We start from the raw sequence: 22234 nt of genomic DNA, 5'->3' as shown, positions 1-22234 counted from the left end.
AGTTCCTTAAGGCGCTTCTTTTAAATGTGCGGGGTTGAGGTGTACCTCCGGTACAAAATCCAAATCTGCAAAACCTATAGATCCACATGGGTTATAATAATAACAATCAGCTGTTGGATACACGTGCGACCCTTCACGAGCGCATGACGAACCAGTTCACAGAGTTACTGAATGGAACTGCTTGTTCTTTGTACCTGTTATTTTTTGAAAGTGTCGAAACGAAGGCGAAGACACAGTCATGAATGGACTAAGCAATTTGTGTTGATATCCAAAATTCGGAAATAGGATTTCCCATACATTTTCTAGGCGGTGCCGTTGGGATGTGGGCATTGGCAGCAAAGGTAAGTTAGGGCTGAACATTTTAAGGATTAATTCTTGATGAATTCCTCCCTTGGAGTGGTCAGGTTCAGGCAGTATGTAATAAAATTACACGAGTTTTCGGTGCTCTAAACGGACTTAAATACATACTGACTAACCCTTTCACGCTCCAATTCATAGTCATATACTCCATGTGATACATATGTAGGTATTTTTGCGGTAAAGATCTGTTTCAGACTGTTGAAATTCTACATAAGAGAATATTAAGAGTACATACATTGACGCTAACAGGTTATCTACACAAACTGTAATATTCTTTCACTTGAGGTTTTACGACAAGAACTTCAGCTGTGGTGGAGAAATCATTTGGTTCACTGCAGTCCTTTATGTGTGTCGAAGTCTGGCATTCATTCATACAATATTAGAGTTAATAATAAAATTAAGATAGATTTAATTAACTAAATATTACAGGAAATACGTATGGTACTACTCTGGACATGTGTATAACTCACGTCCTGAACATATTCGATAGGCTGCTTCGTTTCCTGTATTTAAGCACAAAGTTGTAAAACATTTACAACGACGATATGAATAGCCTATCATTTTTCTCTTAACTCTTTACTGCATACTTACCACAGGCTTCAGGAGTACCTCTGGCTCAACCTCAAAGGCATTACCGACCTACGGTCGTGCAAGTATACTTGCGCCTTGCAGTACGCACCCATGGCCAGTAGGCAGTAATGTTCGGTCTTTGAATGTTAAAAGCTTAGCGTAAAATCGTGAAAAATCGTATATATACCCCGTTATGGCAATCCACACCACATACGAGTATTAAGGTATTAGCCCCAGTTAAGAATTGCTGGTAGATCTAAAACACTGAACGTAAGTTGAACATTGAAGCTTGAAATTTTCTTCACCAAACGAAAACGAAAAATACTTCATGCAGTAAAGGGTTAACTCTGCAACTTGTACACGGCCAATGTAATGCACCTCTATAACTCACTCTTGTGAGACTTAGTTATGTCTTAATTCTGCTGCAGCAACAGAAAACCTGTATGAGGCCTCTTTATGAAAATAAATTTTAAAAGATGGAAAATCTCTAACAGAAAGGCGTGTTGCACCAAATTAACGCGTGCTGTTTCATTTTCTCCGCATCTTGATCACCGAAGATGGCAAAAATCTCAGCAGCAGAATTTCTTCCAATTATTGAAGTATTGTAATTTGTTGTGTGCTTTGTCTGACGATTCCTTCTGATTTGACGAAACTTGAAAAACATGAAAAGATAAACTAAGACAATCATGTGTGTTGTGTTGTCCTACCATTGTCCCGTTCTCCTACAGGATCGGTATACGCTATTGGAGCTGGAATTACCGCGGCTGCTGGCACCAGACTTGCCCTCCAATGGATACTCGTTAAAGGATTTAAAGTGTACTCATTCCGATTACGGGGCCTCAGATGAGTCGTCACTACCTCCCCGTACCGGGAGTGGGTAATTTGCGCGCCTGCTGCCTTCCTTGGATGTGGTAGCCGTTTCTCAGGCTCCCTCTCCGGAATCGAACCCTGATTCCCCGTTACCCGTTACAACCATGGTAGGCGCAGAACCTACCATCGACAGTTGATAAGGCAGACATTTGAAAGATGCGTCGCCGGTACGAGGACCGTGCGATCAGCCCAAAGTTACTCCGAGTCACCAAGGCAAACGGACCGATTGATTTTGATCTAATAAAAGCGTCCCTTCCACTTCTGGTCGGGACTCTGTTTGCATGTATTAGCTCTAGAATTACCACAGTTATCCAAGTAAAGTGGTACGATCTAAGGAACCATAACTGATTTAATGAGCCATTCCCGGTTTCATCTTAATTTGGCTTGCACTGAGACATGCATGAGACAAGCATATGACTACTGGCAGGATCAACCAGGGAGCTGGCTGGCTCGAGAGCCGACGAGTGCGGCCTGCGGGACACAGACTTGCTTTGCTCCGTTGGCCGACCGAGTGGCCGGCAACAAAAATTTCATAGGCCGCCGAGCACGGGCTCTCACCCGGCCGGGTGTGCCTTCACTAGGGATCGGATCCCTTCACCATCCATCGTCACATCTCCACTTCGACCGCTGCCGAGGCCGGCAGGACCGTACGAGAGGCGTACGACACTACATTCCCACGCCCGAGCAAGGGCGAGCGGTTACCAACATTACTGAGCGCCGCATATGAGCATGAACACTGGGTGTGCAGAGGCTCGCAGCATGAACCATCGTAGCAAGTTTTTATGAGCGGATGCCATCAGAAGAGTAAGAGAGATGAAATGAATCACGTGATATATTATAGCAGGAAGGGAGAGGGTGAATAGCCTTTGATGTCTTTCTGGGGAATTGTTGCCAGACTGCGTTTTGGTGAATCACAGTTCACTGATGCTGGTTGCTGGCGGACTATATCGCATACATACGGCAGACCATGAAAGAATTTGTATCTGCTGTACTTTGAAGAAAGATTGAACATTCCTCGGGCGTTTACAGCCTCTTGGCTGCTCAACATGGGCTCAGGCTTGTCACACTCTGTCCCGTTCCTTTCAGTGGTTAGATCAAAGTCCTCAACAGTTTGTACCTTCTTCAGAGATGAATGGTTAGCGGCACAGTGATCAACTGAGGTGAGAATGTTGCTGAAGTCTGTTGGTATCGGTTCTGTTTCAGCCTCAGTGTCGATCCCCTTGAGCGACACACATTCCTCGTGCTTGTGGTTGGAGCCTTCTTCCAGTGGACCAGCACCAGTGGAATCAACCAGAGCATGATACAGCGCTACCTGTCCTTGCCCACCATGCACCAAACCAGAATGTGAGTAATCAGTGTGCAGTTCCAATACATTTGTTACATTAATGTTTCTGTCTGCGCCGACATGCAAGTGCTTGTGCAGCTCCTCCCTATGATAGTGTTGCTCATAGAGTCAGTTGATGTCTGCTTGGCAGACTGGTATGTAACAGCATCTTCTGGCTTCACCTCGCTCTTCATTTCCCTAGTATGACACGTACGCTACCTATGGAGGATACAACCAGCCTTCGGGTGAAGAATACATTATATTACATACAGTGGTGACAAATATAATAAGATCGTACTCAATTCGCGCACTTTCAATGTACAGTACTTGCAGTGGTGTATCTAAGTTCAGTTTAAGAAGATCTGATGGGAGAACGTACATAAGACCCATTTCGCCTCCCCCAACCCCTATTTTTCTTGCCAGATAATTCAGATCACGAAATGAATGAATATAATAGAAAGACATGAACAAGATTGAGATAATCTGTAGAGAATTATAATTTTCTTTCAAGGGTGAAGTGCGTAGAGTACTTTGGCCATTTGAATCACTTCGCAATTTTAAAAATTGCATACACTGTATTAATATAATATTGAAAAACGTTCCGGATCCATGGCCAAATGGTTAGCGTGCTGGCCTTTGGTCACAGGAGTCCCGGGTTCGATTACCGGTAGGTTCGGAAATTTTAACGATCATTGGTTATTTCCGCCCGCACGGGAGCTGGGTGTATGTGTTGTCTTAATCATCATTTCATCCCCATCACGGCGCCAGGTCTCCTACGGGCGTCAAATCAAAATACCTGCACCTGGCGATCCGAACATGTCATCGGACACTCCCGGCAGTCAAAGCCATACGCCATTTCATGTCATTGCAAAACTAAAGCAAACCTCCTTGTCAGTCTCTGCCTAATGATTGTTTCACTACGCTTTCACTAGCCATATTAAAACATTTAAAGCCCCGACTTGATTGCATAGGCAATAATACAGCCACGCTTAACACGAAAATACAATTCAACACAAAGATTTGGAAACTGAAACAACGCCTTGGTCAGGTTTGCCGAGCAGAGCATGTGTGCGCATGCGCCATTCCAGACGGGTCCGGGATGCACGGAGCGACAGAAAAACGCATTACATTTAAACAAATGAAATAATTTAATGTTTTGATTGTATTTGACACACTCTGAGAAAACACGACTGACGAGAGAAAGGCCTATCTCAGATACACTAAGAAGTCATCTAATTTGGAAGAGGAAACATAATAGTTTTAGGATGCTTTTCCCGTAATGCTGTAGGCCCCATATTTTGGATTAACGACGTGAAGAAAAAAGAGGTTAATAGGGACATTCTAAATTACACCGTGCTACCTTTTGCGAGAGAAGGTATGCTAACCAATTGTTCTTTTCAGCAGGATAATTGTCCGAACCACTCCTTGAAATTTGGAAGACAACCAGGTGTCCGTTATGACTTGGCCGGCGCAGTCACCTGACTTTGATCCCATTGAAACTCTACGGAGAGAGGAGTGCTATACGGATGGAATAGAAGTGTTCTTAAAGTTCCCTTAGGGAAAATCAAATGATCACCATAAGTAAGTGCAGGCTGTGATGTGAAGTATTAATGGATGGTCTTGACCTGCAGCTCTCATCGCGTCACACATTTCCTTACACGAATGACCCTGAGCCTCAAGGCCAGCGAGCGTTTGGTGGATTAAAACTAAGAAAAGTGCTACCAAAAGTTCACTTGAAACAAATTAAACAGTGCTGGTCAAATTTATTTATATTTTTCACCACGTAATTTGTTCTGCCAGGCACTTGTTATGAAAGCCTGTCATTTTGTAGTTTTGAAATATGAAGAACGTCCGCGTCTGTGGTGTAGTGGTTAGTGTGATTAGCTGCCACGCCCGGAGGCCCGGATTCGAGTCCCGGTTCTGCCACGAAATTTGAAAAGTGGTACGAGGGCTGGAACGGGGTCCACTCAGCCTCGGGAGGTCAACTGAGTACAGCTGGGTTCTATTCCCACCTCAACCATCCTGGATGTGGTTTTCCGTGGTTTCCCACTTCTCCAGGAAAATGCTGGGGTGGTACCTAACTTAAGGCCACGGCCGCTTCCTTCCCTCTTTGTTGTCTGTCATTTCCAATCTTCCAATCCCCCCCACAAGGCCCCTGTTCAGCATAGCAGGCGAGGCCGCCTGGGCGAGGTACTGGGCACCCTCCACAGTTGTATCCACGACCCAATGTCTTACGCTCCAAGACACTGCCCTTGAGACGGTAGAGGTGAGATCCCTCGCAGAGTCCGAGGGAAAAACCAACTCTATGACGCTGTTGATGGTGATTCGTCCGTCGGATGGAGACGTTAAGCCTTGAGCAGACCCCTTGGTGCTATTCGACAGGAGTAGGCTATGTGCCGACACTGGGCTTCACCCTCTCCCTTCCTATTATCTTATACCAAGTCATTTCATCTCTTTAAACTTCTGTGCTGAGGTTAACGTCAGGAAGAGCGTCCGGTCGTAAAAAAGGAATGACGTCTTAACAAATTGTGATCCTGGATGCTTCTTTGTACGTTTCGCTGTGGTAGTTTCAGTTGTAATTTCGTGTGCTTGGCTCTTCCTCGACAAAATGTCTCATTCAACGAATCGAGATTGTCGTTTTGTTGCACATAATTAACGTCATTTATTGGCATAATAATGAACCAAGTTCTATTCCTTGCTTTGAAGTTTTCGCGAATTGAACGCGATAGGCTAGCAGTCAACAATCGTTGATGAGGTTGTCAATTAGACTGAACCATGTCCTACTGTCTTCGCATTACATAACGACATATTAGATTATTTTCCCACATCTGTGGGGTCGCTGGCGCGAACAGTGTCCACATGTGAATTTGGCCCTTCCTGACGTCAACCCTATTGCATGTTTCTGTGGTTGTTGGTAGTGTAGTGTGGTGTGTGAATATGAAGCGGAAAATGTTGAGGCAAATTCGAACACCCAGTCCCCGGGCCAGAAGAATTAATCAGACGCGATCAAAGTCTCCAGCGCGACCGGGAATCGAACCCGGGGCCATCTCAACCGAAGGCCTTAACGCTGACCATTCAGCCAATGACTCGGACACAGATAGACATATTAGCAAATAACATTAATCCAATATTCAATATTCGAACATATTTATTCTGTGCTTCTAAGTTTTTGGGTAGTATACATCGTCTCCATTTGTCCACACTATAACGGCAGATTTAATGAGTGAATTATAACCTGGTGATAATTTACCGGGAGCTTATGTTGATTAATTATTTAAAGGTATTGTGTCCAGAGGAGCATATTTTAGGGCACATGATGTGTTTTTTTTTCACCCGGCTATACGTCCACGCATACAGATAATAATTAGAGGAAATGTCGAAACATTATGTCACACATTGAACATGGCTTCAACTTTAATATTAACGACAGTTTAAACACTAATACTTCGTTTACACGGCGAAAGGATTTTATATTTACGCTAGTAGTATAAGTGGAGAGTTCGGCGGCCACCGCCACTACACGCTCTCGGGAGAGGCCTCCACCGCCACCACACGCTCTCGGGAGAGGCCTCCACCGCCACCACACGCTTTCGGGAGAGGCCTCCACCGCCACCACACGCTCTCGGGAGAGGCCACCACACGCTTTCGGGAGAGGCCTCCACCGCCACCACACGCTTTCGGGAGAGGCCTCCACCGCCACCACACGCTTTTGGGAGAGGCCTCCACCGCCACCACACGCTCTCGGGAGAGGCCTCCACCGCACTGACTGCGCTGCCTAAGACTTCATGCTTAACCTCACATCCGCTGTCTTGGAGGGGCTTAACCTTACTTTTACGTGCAAGGCAGCAAGCCTAACCTTATGGAAGGGCCTAACCTCAGTTTTAAGGCCGGTTGCACTTCTCGACGCCAATTGCATAAGATGGAGGCTATACACAGCTCCGTATGAGACGCCTTAAGGGCGCTTGCGCAAGATGGTGGCTATCTAATTCTACAAGATGGCGACTATGCATAGCTTCTTATGAGACGGCCTAAGGGTGCTCGCAGAAGATGGCGGCTGCTGTCATGAAGATCCTTATGCATGCGATGGAGGGCAATTTGAAATTCCACGTGCTATTGTTTGTAAACAAAGCCACATGCTTTTTGACAGCTGTCAGCGGCCGTCCTTACTCAACAGAGCATCGTGCTATCATCTTTAGCTACTACCTTTGAAATGTGGTGGCGGGCAATTTGAAAAATTCCACGTGTTTTTGACAGCTGTCAGCCGCTATCATTAACTACATGCGCATGGCTTACTACTACTATCTTGACGGAAGTAAATATTATAGCATGGAATTTAACAGGACAAGCGAGCAAGCTGTCCTTCTTACGATCATAGTTATAAAGCAAGCTGCCGTTCTAAACAATCATCTTAGTTTTTATAAACCAAGAAGTTGTTAGAGATGCCGGCTATAGGTGATGGCACAAGATGGCGGCGATGGCCGGCGGGGGTGCGCTTGAGCAAAATGACGGCTATACACGGGCTCTTGGCATACCTCTACCGAACAAGGCGAAGGCAAGAGTGAGCAAGTGTTTTTAACCTGCAGCGATGACGTCATCAAGAATGAGAAGGTGTAAGGAAGCAAAGCGATGCAATGAGTGTTCCTTTTGTTGCTGACAAGTTGCTATGCTTCTTAACAACGTTTTTCGAAGAGGTAGCATGCGTCTGAAATTGTAATGCCTCCTGAAACATTCAAATTAAACTAAACATTTAGAAATATATTATACTAAGCATGTTACGCTTTACAAAAAGAAGATAATGCACTTCTTACCTTGTTGTTATTCATGTGGTTTATTCCTTTTCTGAATCATCGTCAGCATGTACTAGATAAAGTTCATCCATACACTGTGTACAGTGTTCAGTCCTGGGATTTGGTCCATCCCAATCATCATCACCATTTTTCCCTCGATGCTTGTAATGGCGCTGATAGGTTCTGCATAAAGCTACATCGATTGACATCTCACTTGTAGAGGAAGGATGTCCTAAAAATCATGTACGTAAGAGGCAGAGTACATAGATAAAAATCCTGGCGGTAAAAATTGAATAAGATGTTTTGGCATCTCACATGAGGTTCTATGCTTATAGAACATATTAATAGCCTCACTTACTCGTGTGAGATAAATAAGATGGTGCGAACAGCATGCTCATTTACAGTTTTGTTTCTTGTCCTCTTTCTGTTCCATAGTGTACGATGTCGAAGCACACACTAATGTTGATCATAAAGGGCTATCCTTATTTTTAGTCTGGTAACAATATTCGTTAGCGGATGGTAAGTAACATCACTTTTATGAATAATAAGACAATATGCTGCTGTGTTAGCAGGAATGTTTTCAGATGTTTCAAATTCTAAACGAATATCAACAGGAGATTCTTTTATAGATTCTTCATGATAAGAGCCGTCTGTAACTACAATCGGTGCTTTATTTTTAAATTATTGAGGTGAAAATAGCGGACGATCTTCTTTCTGATAATACGATGATTGGAATTTACAAAACATGTCATAGAGATCACAAATTTATTTTTCTCAAAGTTAATGTCTATGTCTTCGTAGGGATACATAATTCCGCTGCGATATAGTCTAACATGTCTTACTTTACAGTGATCAAACAGTGAGCTAATCTTTTTCGTGATTGAATTTACGATTGGTTTGAAATCGAAAAATAATATACAAGGGCTTCTCAGTAAAACGTGATGTTTCAACAGCCCAGCTATGCTTGTTTGTAGGTGGCAATACAGGATATTCATACAGTTCCCAACTTCAAAAACGTATAGGTAATGGTGTATCATTTTCTACAATCTTGAGCAATCGAAGTTTATCACGATCAGATAAGGTTACATGTGGAATCCTCCACAGTATACGATGAAGTGTAATTTTCGATTCCATTGGTGTTTCTGCTGCTTTAAGAGAATTGTAATCACTTCGATCACGGATCAGAATAAGCTCTTGTTTTGCGTTGATTATAATACGTGTAAAGTCTTCTGCGAAGCCAAAAATATGTTTCAGTGATAACATACCCGTAAAAGTTCCATCTTCATTAATCATCCAGTTGTTAGTAGCTTTTGGACACCATCTTGCCATCCGTAAAAGATTACTTTCTTTTTACAAAAAAGAAGTGTAGAGTTTTATTGCATTTGTAATACCAACATTCTTTTCTATCTATTCCGACATTATTTATTTCATATAGCGCTTCAAAAAAGAGAAAAGCTAGAGCATGGTTGTTTAGTTGTGAAGTGCTTGGTCCACTTCCATCTGACTTATCTAGTCGTCCTTCAATATAGAGGTTGCTTTAGTGTGGTAAGGTGTATACATCTTGCTGATTAATAATAAAGTGAATCTGATCATTGTTATTTCATCCAAACGTAAAAGGTTGATAGGAATGAAGCTCACTTCGTACTACACCTTCATGAGTTTCTACTGTATTCATAATGTCTAGCATTTCCTCCATTTTGTTGTTGTTGTTGTTGTTGTAGTGTATAACTAAATCTTGGAGTATCTGCTTATGGGTATCTGTTAACTCGATGAGTCTCTGCACACATGTAGTATGTCTTCAGAATGTACACCGTGTTTTATAGATGTTCTTCATACTGGTTTGAGATGAAGTTTGTAAGCTACTTACGCGTGCCGATCTAAATGTAAAAGCTGATTATGTTTATTTACAAGTCTAAGAGTAATGTTGCTAATGTGTTTTACAGACACAGGATGATAAAGAACTACCTACTGCTGGTTTCTCACAAATAGTATATCCACGTTCCTCTGTAACAATAAAGTCGTGCAGGACGTGCGAAGGTTGTTGATTACTGTCCAAGTCTGTAATAATATTACAAGTAATGTTTACATGATAATCATCGAAGAATGTTATAAATGGATCAGAGTCGTAACGTATGTTCGGTAGGAGCTCCTTTGATGAAAATCCAAGCAGTGGTCCAATCGAATCAGGTTGTGATTTGAAGTCAATCTTAATTGATGATTCAATAACATATTTATGTGTAATGTAGCTTATAGTGATAGAGAACTTGTAATTATGATTACTAAAACTACCTTCCCCAAACTGATCAATTAACGTACTTTCAAAATAGTCATGAATATCGTCTACTGAATAACTACCTGAGGGTAGTGTTAGCACATACTCATTGTAATAGAACTTGTTTACACCATCACGCACATTATAGATTTTGTTGTAGCTTTCAAACTATACTAGTCCAAGACTATGCGGCTGATAGCCAAGTTCGATCGGTGGATTAAAATAGACGGTTGTTTCAGGTCCTTCTCCACGTACAGCAAACGTTCTTTCACTGTTCGTCATCACGTAGACACTAATGCACTTTCTCTACTGTCTGGGTTTGATATAAGAACATAAGACATAATCGTCCGCACATGCGTGTATTAAAGTTTTGCACACGGTTTTTATTGTAAACAATGTCTGCACTGCTTCCGAAATAACGTATGAGCTCAAAAGGAGGAGGTAAGTCTCCATAGCTATCAAAATACCATACTTTAGATTTACGTTTTACATAAGAAACGTGCTGACTTCCAGGTCCGCGACTGTTGTTCAAGTTACTTATGGCACTTTCACGTTCACGTGAGCGTGCTGGTAGTTGATCGCGCATGTACGCACCTCGAAAATAACGAATTCCTAGTTGTTTAGCAAACGTAAACATTTCTTCATGCGTCAGAGCTCAATATGGCAGTGTATTCAGTAGACGTTTTTCTGGAGAAATGTAGATGCCAAGCCCTTTTTTGTATGGCGCTAGCTTCATGTGTACACCTTTGCCTCGTAATGCGATTGCCTCCATCGTCTTGTTATGACGTTCACTCTCTTTCAACTGTTGTTTCGCTTCTTCTGCAGCTTTGACAGTTCTCGCTACAGCACTAGCACCACCTAACAATGACCCTAAAGCTGCTAAGCCAGCAAACAGCGCAGGAAGAAATCCTCCTCGTTTTGGTACAGGAATAATTCGTGCACGTTTACTAAATATTGCTCTGCACTTTGGAGAAATTCTCGCTCTTGCTGCGCGTAACGCCTTAGTAATAGCTACACGAGGATTGTATTCCCCTCGAATAGCTTTTTGTGTAGCCTATACAACATATTTCCATCCGACAGTTTTCGCTTTCTTCTTCTTCTTATTGGTTGGATATCGTTGTTTCACCATTATGTACACGACTTTACTCGTCAAGAGCAAATGATAGACTAACCGTTGCCTCTTGTTTCGTTTAATATATATATTACTATTACGTACTTTATGATTCAGTTATCATGAAGATTATAAAGCAGCAAGACACACTACCTGTTAGCGACATTGTGCCACATCCCTTACCTAGTTCTAGTACAGCTACAAAGAACATCATGGAACGTTGTTTCCTTTTACTGTTCGATGTATTATATCAGGCCCGTTGGGATGCGGAAAACAAATCTTTTACTTACACTTATTACTTCTTTAGATGGTATACGCTTCGTGAATATTCACGTTTTCGCAAAGTCACTCTATCAACCGCTATGTACTACTCTACAAACTGTAATGCACGATCTGGTTAAAGATGGAATAAAATATTTTGAATTTAATTCACATGAGCAAGTACCATCACCGGACGATGTGCTTCCTAATTCTTTTATGATCTTTGATGATGTCGCAACAGAACAGCAAAGCGTTATTCGTGCATTCTTTAGTATGGGACGACATAAATATGTTGATTGCATCTATTTATGCCAAACCCATTCTCGTGTGCCTAAGCAATTGATACGCGACAACGCAAATGTTATTGTGCATTTTCGGCAAGATGAGCGCAACATGCGACATGTATATGACGATCATGTTAGCACTGATATGACATTCATTGACTTTAAACATATGTGTACGTCATTTTGGTCATCACATCGTTACAGCTTTTCAGTTATTGATAAAGAAAGTGATGTTCAGCATGGACGATATCGCATGGGTTTCGATCATTTTATATGCATTAACACAGAATTACAGTTACTACTCGATTAAAAACCATCATCATGTTAACATCTAGCAAGGAGATCACAAAACATATCATCCAAGCTCGAAACAATATTCGACGAAAATTTAAAGAGCTTAAACGCATTCAAGCAGACACGGATTTATTTTTTAAAACGCAACTAAGTACACCACTCAAATAAATTTTTTATTCTACTTCATTACCGCAGTCTACTTCAAGTTTTGCTTCTATGCAAACATCGTACGATAAAGAGAAGCATGAAGAAGAAGAGAAGCATAAACAAGAGAACCAAGATGGGGAAGAGGAGAAGCATAGATCAAGAAGATAAGGAAGAATATCTTAACGATACTTCACCATCTAAGCGTGTTAAGTTTTTAACTACAGATGTTATTGCTGAAACACCTACTACATCGACGCAAGATCTACCATCCTTGTCTGAGGTTATGATCACGCCAGAGTATCGTAAGCAGCTTAGAACTTTTATTCAAGGTACCTATGGGCCCCTGAAGCAGCTCTGTAGAGTTAGGCCTATAAGGACAATGTATCGTCATTAGCTCCTGCTCCGAAGTTAGTCTTATATAACCAATGTATAGCGACGATCTTGCTGCGGAGTCCCTAGCACTAGGAAGTTGTACGCGGCCGCCATCTTGCGCAATCAGCCTTAGGGAGTCACCTTAATTCCTGTGTTACCCCTGTGCCATTTTCTCCATAAGAGCCTATGTATAGCCGCGATCTTGCGCAAGCGTCCATAGCCGTCATCTTCCTCCATAAGAGCCCATGTATAGTCGCCATTTTGTGCAGTCGCCTATGACAGTCTCATAAGAGCCTATGTATAGCCGCCATCTTGCGCAAGCGTCCTCAAGCCGCCTCATATAGAGCTGTGCATAACCTCCATCTTGTAGAATTAGATAGCCGCCATCTTGCGCAAGCACCCCTAGGCCGTCTCATAAGAAGCTATGTATAGTCGCCATCTTGTAGAATTAGATAGCCGCCATCTTGCGCAAGCATCCTCAAGCCGCCTCATATAGAGCTGTGCATAGCCTCCATCTTGTAGAATTAGATAGCCGCCATCTTGCGCAAGCATCCTTAAGCCGCCTCATATAGAGCTGTGCATAGCCTCCATCTTGTAGAATTAGATAGCCGCCATCTTGCGCAAGCGTCCATAGCCGTCATCTTCCTCCATAAGAGCCCATGTATAGTCGCCATTTTGTGCAGTCGCCTATGACAGTCTCATAAGAGCCTATGTATAGCCGCCATCTTGCGCAAGCGTCCTCAAGCCGCCTGATATAGAGCTGTGCATAGCCTCCAGCTTGTAGAATTAGATAGCCGCCATCTTGCGCAAGCACCCCTAGGCCGTCTCATAAGAAGCTATGTATAGTCGCCATCTTGTAGAATTAGATAGCCGCCATCTTGCGCAAGCATCCTCAAGCCGCCTCATATAGAGCTGTGCATAGCCTCCATCTTGTAGAATTAGATAGCCGCCATCTTGCGCAAGCATCCTTAAGCCGCCTCATATAGAGCTGTGCATAGCCTCCAGCTTGTAGAATTAGATAGCCGCCATCTTGCGCAAGCGTCCCTAGGTAGTCTCACAAGAGCCTCTGTATAGCAGCCATCTTGCGCAAGCACCCCTTGGCCGTCTCATTAGAAGCTATGTATAGTCGCCATCTTGTAGAATTAGATAGCCGCCGTCTTGCGCAAGCGTCCCTAGGGTGTCTCATAAGAGCCTATATAGAGCCGCCATCTTACGCAAGCATCCCGAGGGCGTCTCATAACAGCCTATGTATAAAAGTCATCTAGCGGGCGCCATCTTGTGCAAGCGCCCTTAAGCCATCTCATAAGGAGCTGTGTATAGCCTCCATAGTTGGCGCATGTAGTAATATCTCTCTTGCCTTTCTGGACTTGCGCGGTGACTCTGGTCTTCCAGATAGATGGTATGGCATTGTCTTCATTGCATTTCTTTAAGACTCTTGCCAGAAATTCAGTCCCACATTGTCCCATCTCCTTTCAGTCTTCAACAGGGATGTCATCAGGTCCACCTGCTTTTGCTGCTTTTCATTGCGTGGATGACAGCTGAAACTTCGCCAGGCGAGATGTGTGTGGAGACAGTTGGATGTGGGAACTCGTCATTTCATCCACATCAAGGTACAAACATGGACAGTTCCATCGAAACTCAGCGGATGTACTTCGACGGTGTATGCAGGTGAAGTTATCTCACAATCTCACGGAGACGACAATGGCACGGCATTAAGGGGAAGGAGATTGCAGGCTAAGGGCTCCGTTCAGGACCAAAATTCAGGACAGGTGTCGGTGAGAAATCGGTGCGAGTCACTGCAGGTAGAACAACAGAGGGAAGATGAGGAACAGGGAACTGTTGCCGAGAAGTGTGGAAGTAGGAGAAAGGGAAGAGGTAGGAGAGGTAAATGTGGAGTAGTGGATAGGAAAAGACAAGTGGAACAAGGTCATGGGATGGAGAAAAGGGAGGAGGAAGTAGCTTCGGCAGCTTTCAGAAAAGATAGGACTGACCAGGAAGGGAGGGGATCAAATGAGGTGGGTAGGGTTGAGGCTCTGGTCATGGGGGTTTCGATCGTTAGACATGCCGGGAAAGTGTGTGGAGGAAAGGGTACCAGGGTAGAGTGTTATCCAGGAATTAAGTTAAGGCAGATGTTGAGGAAAGTAGAAGAGAAGGAGAAGGTGGTAGTGTTTCACGTTGGTACCAACAACGTAAGGCTAGCTGATATAAGTACCAACATAGTAGGGGATGTATGGGATCTGGTAAGTTTAAGGAAGCGGAGATTGTTATCAGTGGAATACTGTGTACGAGGGATACTTACTGGAAGGTAATTGGGGATTTAAGTGAGACTATGGAGTGGGTATGCGGGAAACTGGGAGTGAAATTTCTAGATCCTAATGGGTGGGTAGGAGATAGGGATCTGCGCTCAGATGGCCTTCACTTAAACCGCAGTGGTACATATAAGTGAGGAAATTTATTTAGAAGGGTTATAGGAAGGTACATTCAGGGAAACAGGATGGCCTAGGGAGTGGTGTTACGGGAACTGTAAATCAAGTAGGGATGACATAAAACTGTTAGTGCTCAACTGTAAAAGTATTGTAAAGAAAGGAATGGAATTAATTCAATAGATATATACTTACCAGATATTGTAATAGGAGTTGAATCATGGCTGAGAAATGATATAATGGATGCAGAAATTTTCTCACGGAACTTATGGGTTGTATCGTAGAGATAGGATAGGAAAGGTAGGAGGGGGAGTATCCATTCTCGTGAAAGAAGAATTTGTAAGCTAGGAAAAAGTTAAAGATGACAAATACGAGTTTCTAGGGGTAAGCCTCATCTCTAAAGATAATAGGCAACTTGATGTCTTTGGAGTGTACAGACCAGGAAAGGGTAGCGCAGATGCTGATTCAGAATTATTTGGTAAGATAATCTGCTATGTTGGAAATGATAAGGAAATGAACGTGATTGTATCAGGTGATCTCAATTTACCAAATATCAATTGGGAAGGTAATGCGAACGACAGGAAGCATGACCAACAAATGGCAAATAAGTTAATATGGGAGGGGCACCTGATTCAGAAAGTGATGGAACCTACTAGAGGGAAGAATATTCTGGATGTGGTGCTAGTAAAACCAGATGAGCTCTATAGAGAAACCGAAGTAATAGATGGTATTAATGATCATGAAGCTGTTTTTATGGTAATTAAAATGAATGAGAAAGAAAGGAAGATATTAAACTTAGGACTCTTAGGCAATACAAAATGGCTGATAAAACAGGCATGAGGAAGTTTTTAATAAGTAACTATGATCGGTGGGAAACGGTAAATAAAAATGCAAACATACTCTGGGATGGGTTTAAGGCATTGTTGAGGAATGTAAAAATATTTTTGTACCTTTAAAGGTGGTAAGGAATGGTAAAGATCCACTGTATTATAACAAAGAATAAAGAGACTAAGAAGGAGGTGCAGGTTGGAAAGAAATAGAGTTAGAAATGGCTGTGGATAGGATAGATCATGGGAGACTACTGGCAAAAGTGAGTGCCATTGGACTTGACAAAAGAGTAACCGAATGGGTTGCTTTGTTTCTAGAAAATAGAACTCAGAGAATTAGAGTAGGTGAAGCTTTATCTGTCCCTGTAAAAATTAAGAGGGGAATTCCTCAACGCAGTATTATTGAACCTTTATGTTCTCATATATATACCAAACATATGTGTAAAGAAGTTGAATCAGAGATAAGGCTTTTCGCAGATGATGTTATTCTGTACAGAGTAACAAATAACTTACGAGATTGTGAGCAACTGCAAAATGACCTCGATAATGTTGTGATATGGACAGTAGGCAATGGTATGATGATAAACGGGGATAAAAGTCAGGATGTGAGTTTCACAAATACAAAAAGTCCTGTCAGTTTTAATTACTGCGTTGATGGGGTGAAAGTTCCCTTTGAGGATCATTGAAAATACCTAGGTATTAATATAAGGAAAGATCTTCATTGGGGTAATCACACAAATGGAATTTAAATAAAGGGTACAGATCTCTGCACATGGTTATGAGAGTATTTAGGGGTTGTAGTAAGGATGTAAGAGGGAGAGCATATTTGTCTCTGGTGAGACCCCCAACTAGAGTATGGTTCCAGTGTATGGGACCCTTACCAGGATAACTTGATTCAGGAACTGGAAAAAGTCCAAAGAAGAGCAGCTCGATTTGTTCTGGGCGATTTCCAACAAAAGAGTAGCGTTACAAAAATGTTGCAAAGTTTGGGCTGGGAAGACTTGGGAGAAAGGAGACGAGCTGCTCGATTAATTGGTATGTTCCGAACTGTCAGTGGAGAGATGGCGTGGGAGGACCTCAGTAGACGAATAAGTTTGGATGGTGTCTTTGAAAGTAGAAAAGATCACAATATGAAGGTAAAGTTGGAATTCAAGAGGACAAATTGGGGCACATATTCGTTTATAGGAAGGGGAGCTAGGAATTGGAATAACTTATCAATGGAGATGATCAATAAATTTCCAATTTCTTTGAAAACATTTAAGAAAAGGCTAGGAAGACAACAGATAGAGAATATGCCACCGGGGCGACTGCCGTAAATGCAGATCACTAGTGTTTGATGATTGATGATTTCGGCATGAAGTGGTGCCACGGTATCCTTGACCAGTGTCACAAGCACATAGTCTACTGGCGTTCAGTCATTGCCCCAATGTCCATCCACACACTTCCTCCATCCTTGAGCAAGAAGCCCTCGCGCATTTCACACACCGATCGGGCGGCACTCCATGTTGAAGATCTCTACCCGGCAAAATTCAAAAAAACTCAGCCATACGCCACCCTATAGAGTTTTCGACCAGTATTGTTATCTGGCGGAGTAAAACGGAACGTCGAATTTGACATGGACGCAGCCCAGGTGGCTCCACCTGGTGGCTCGATTTGTTGGGGCTTTTGTGTTGGTACTCGCCTGCCGCATTTCATTTGTCCCAGTTGGAAAGCTGCTGCTGCGTTATTTGTATTAACACACAGAACATGGCGACTGCCAGCAGTACACGGGTTTTGGTGTACCTCTGAATTCGTTGTACATACGTGTAAATATGCAGTGGTTTATTCATGTGTAATAAATATTTGAATCACCTTCTGAGTGATGTGTTTGTGTCTGCTCGTTTGGAGCAGTCTGGTCTTCCATCTGAATTCTTTTAAAGCTGTATTTTGGCGCCTATGGAAATGAACTTTGTTATGTGCGGCCGAAATGGTATTTCGTTCTTCGCAACACAATTATTTTTTCATTATTATTTTCCTGAAAATTTTCCACTGATTGACTAATTAATTGATTTAATTTTTGGTATCTAGAACCACTTTCAAACACTTTCAAAGTGTAAGGTTAACTTTTTTTTTTGATTTGCCGACCACCTACTCTTGCCAAAGTTTCATTCCCAGTAGAGCTGACTGTCGAAGTTCCCCCACTAAAACTGCTCTCTGGATCAGGCCTTGCCTGCAGTAGACACTGCTGACTTGAAGAAATTGTAAACAAGTATATTTAACATCATGTTAATGATTATTATTTTCTTCTAGAGCCGTCTGCATCTTTGTGGTGGGGTCGTTGACTCTCATTGGCATATGCTGCTACTGCGGTCTGCTGATATACGCCACCTACTACGACTGCGATCCTCTGACAACCAAGGTACAAACTAACTCCCAGAGCATGGAACCTGATAAAGTATGACTTAAACTCAAATATTACATATCGCATTCAGAAAATATGTGAACAATCTCATAAACTGAACTTCGCACACTGCCTGTGGCTGACTTGCTTATGTGCTTGAGTCATCAGTCCATAGACTGGTTTGATGCAGCTCTCCATGCCACCCTATCATGTGCTAACCTTTTCATTTCTACGTAAGTATTGCATCCTACATCTGCTCTAATCTGTTTGTCATATTCATACCTTGGTCTACCCCTACCGTTCTTACCACCTACACTTCCTTCAAAAACCAACTGAACAAGTCCTGGGTGTCTTAAGATGTGTCCTATCATTCTATCTCTTCTTCTCGTCAAATTTAGCCAAATCGATCTCCTCTCACCAATTTGATCCAGTATCTCTTCATTCGTGATTCGATCTATCCATCTCACCTTCAGCATTCTTCTGTAACACCACATTTCAAAATCTTCTATTCCCTTTCTTTCTGAGCTAGTTATCGTCCATGTTTCACTTCCATACAATGCCACGCTCCACACAAAAGTCTTCAAAAACATCTTTCTAATTCCGATATCAATGTTTGAAGTGAGCAAATTTCTTTTCTTAAGAAAGCTCTTCCTTGCTTGTGCTAGTCTGCATTTTATGTCCTCCTTACTTCTGCCATCGTTAGTTATTTTACATGCCAAGTAACAATATTCATCTACTTCCTTTAAGACTTCGTTTCCTAATCTAATATTTCCTACATCACCTGCCTTCGTTCGACTGCACTCCATTACTTTTGTTTTGGACTTATTTGTTTTCATCTTGTACTCGTTACCTAAGACTTCATCCATACCATTCAGCAACTTCTCGAGATCTTCTGCAGTCTCAGATAAAATAACAATATCATCGGCAAAATCTCAAGGTTTTGATTTCCTCACCTTGGACTGTGATTCCCTTTCCAAATATCTCTTTGATTTCCTTTACTGACTGTTCTATGTAAACATTGAAAAGGAGAGGGGACAAACTGCCGCCTTGCCTCACACCTTTCTGGATTGCTGCTTCTTTTTCAAAGCCTTCGATTCTTATCACTGCAGACTGATTTTTATACAGGTTGTAGATAATCCTTCGTTCTCGGTATCTGATCCCTATCATCTTCAGAATCATAAATAGCCTGGTCCAATCAACATTATCGAATGCCTTTTCTAGATCTACGAATGCCATGTACGTGGGCTTGTCCTTGATTCGATCCTCTAAGATCAGACGTAAAGTCAGGATTGCTTCACGTGTTCCTACATTTCTTCGGAAGCCAAATTGATCTTCCCCCAACTCAGCTTCAACTTGTTTTTCCATTCTTATGTACATAATACTTGTTAAAATTTTGCAGGCATGAAATACTAAACTTATGGAGCGGTATTTTTCACACCTGTCAGCACCGGCTTTCTTGGGAATAGGTATAACAACATTCTGCCGAAAATAGGATGGGACTTCTCCTGTCTCATACATCTTGCACACGAAATGAAATAACCTTACCATGCTGATTTCTCCTAAAGCAGTCAGTACTTCAGAGGGAATGTCATCAATTCCAGGTGCCTTGTTGCTATTGAGGTCACTCACGGCTCTGTCAAACTCTGACCTCAAAATTGGGTCTCCCATTTCATCAGCATCAACAGCCTCTTCATGTTCCAGAACCAAATTATCTACATCGTTACCTTGATACAACTGTTGGATATGCTCCTGCCATCTTTCTGCTTTGTCTTCTTTCCCTAGAAGTGGCTTCCCATCTGAGCTCTTAATATTCATGCACCTAGATTTCCTTTCTCCAAAGGTTTCCTTGATTTTCCTGTATGCAGCATCTACCTTTCCTAGGACCATACAGCCTTCGACATCCTTGCACTTCTCCTTCAGCCAGTCTTCCTTAGCTACCTTGCACTTTCTATCCACTTCATTCTTTAATCGCCTGTATTCTTTTCTGCCCTCTTCATTTCTAGCATTCTTGTATTTTCGTCGTTCATCAATCAGGTCTAGTATCTCCTGAGTTATCCACTGATTCTTAGTTGATCTTTTCTTCCTTCTTAACATTTCTTCAGCAGCCCTATTGACTTCATTTTTCATGACTCTCCACTCTTCCTCTACTGTGTTTCCTTCGGCCTTTTCATTTAGTCCTTGTGCAACATGTTCCTTGAAACAATCCCTCACACTCTTTTCTTTCAACTTGTCTAGATCCCATCTTTTTGCATTCTTTCCTTTCTTCAATTTCTTCAACTTCAGATGGCATTTCATGACCAACAAGTTGTGTTCAGAGTCCACGTCTGCTCCTGGGAGTTTTGCAATCCAACACCTGGTTTCTGAATCTCTGCCTAATCACAATGAAGTCTATTTGATACCTTCCAGTGTCTCCAGGTCTCGTCCACGTATACAGCCGTCGTTTGTGGTGTTTGAACCAAGTATTGGCGAGGACTAAATTATGATCAGTGCAGAATTCAACCAGTCGACTTCCTCTTTCGTTCCTTTGTCCCAATCCAAATTCTCCTACTGTGCTACCTCCTCTTCCTTGGCCTACCACTGCCTTCCAGTCTCCCATCACAATTAGATTCTCGTCACCTTTGACATATTGTATTAAATCTTCTATCTCCTCATATATACTTTCAATTTCTTCATCATCCGCTGAACTAGTAGGCATATAGACCTGCACTATTGTGGTGGGCATTGGTTTGGTGTCTATCTTGACGACGACAATTCTTTCACTATGCTGGTCGTAGTAGCTTATCCGCTGCCCTATTTTCTTATTCATTATTAAACCAACTCCTGCATTTCCCCTGTTTTATTTCGTGTTGATAATTCGGTAGTCACCTGACCAAAAATCCTGTTCTTCCTGCCAACGTACTTCACTTATACCAACTACATCTAACTTTAGCCTATCCATCTCCCTTTTCAGATTCTCTAACCTACCACAACGATTCAAACTTCTAACATTCCACGTTCCGACTCGCAGAATGTCAGTATCCATTTTCCTGATGATCGCCCCTTCTCGTGTAGTCCCCACCCGGAGGTCCAAATGGGGGACTAGTTTACCTCCGGAATATTTTACCCGGGAGGAAGCCATCATCAGTACATCATTCATACAGAGAGAGCTGCATGTCCTCGGGAGGTAGTTACGGCTGTAGTTTCCCGTTGCTTTCAGCCGTGTAGCAGTATCAACACAGCTAAGCCATGTTGAGTATTATTATAAGGCCGTATCATCTAGATTGCCGCCCTTGCAACCTCCGAAAGGCTGCTACCCCAGTGAAAGTCTGGTGCGAGATGGTGAGGAGCTTTCTCTTAAGGGGACGAGGATATTATTAAGGGAAACAGGTCCGATTCTTCGTAAACGCATCAACAATCCAGTATATCGTCCATCAAATATGAGGGTACGTGAAACAATTTGAGAAGAAGCCGAAAGAGACAATATTGTCTCAAATGGCTGAGAGGTTCATTTGCATCAAATTAGACGTGATCCTAGGTTAGGTGCGCACTCTTGTACAACACAATCCCCAAAAGGAACTTTATAACCAGACTACATGTCGTGTTTTGTGGCCAGACAGCCTTCCACTAGTGCAAGAAACAGATTGAAGAACTTGAGGTTTGCGAAGGAGCGTGTTTCAAAAGGTCGAGTGATGTGTCTGATGAGACAAAAATAAATCTTTTTCTTTCGGATGGAAGCTGCAGAATTTTGGGAAAGGCTACCGTAAAGAAAATACTAACCCAAAAGTGAAACATAGAGATGGTCCCTTCTTCTTCGTTTTGCCTGATGACTGAGGCGTCGTGACTATCATAATATTCAGCCCTCTAGCCGATGAACCATACTCCGCCATTCTTCCCTATCTAAAGCTTTCAATGTGGTTGCTCTGAGAGAAGTCTCTAGGGGGCCGTTCACCATGTCAATCCATCGCGTTGGTAT

At 42.5% G+C, this 22234-nt stretch overlaps 1 protein-coding gene across 4 annotated transcripts in view; it reads left to right on the top strand.

Moving 5' to 3' along the window:
* LOC136875813 (sodium-coupled monocarboxylate transporter 1) overlaps positions 1–22234 on the top strand; it is a 145743-nt gene that overhangs the window by 90436 nt on the left and 33073 nt on the right. For all 4 annotated transcript variants that reach the window (XM_068228142.1, XM_068228144.1, XM_067149425.2 and 1 more), the window contains exons 8-9: positions 3004–3144; positions 18192–18300. In XM_068228142.1, the coding sequence (XP_068084243.1) occupies positions 3004–3144; positions 18192–18300 (250 nt within the window). The remainder of the gene's footprint in view (positions 1–3003; positions 3145–18191; positions 18301–22234) is intronic.

The sequence above is a fragment of the Anabrus simplex genome, chromosome 6 (assembly GCF_040414725.1).
Source record: "Anabrus simplex isolate iqAnaSimp1 chromosome 6, ASM4041472v1, whole genome shotgun sequence".
NCBI lineage: Eukaryota > Metazoa > Arthropoda > Insecta > Orthoptera > Tettigoniidae > Anabrus > Anabrus simplex.
The sequence above is the reverse complement of the archived record's forward strand: the minus strand, read 5'-3'. Positions and strand labels throughout refer to the sequence as shown.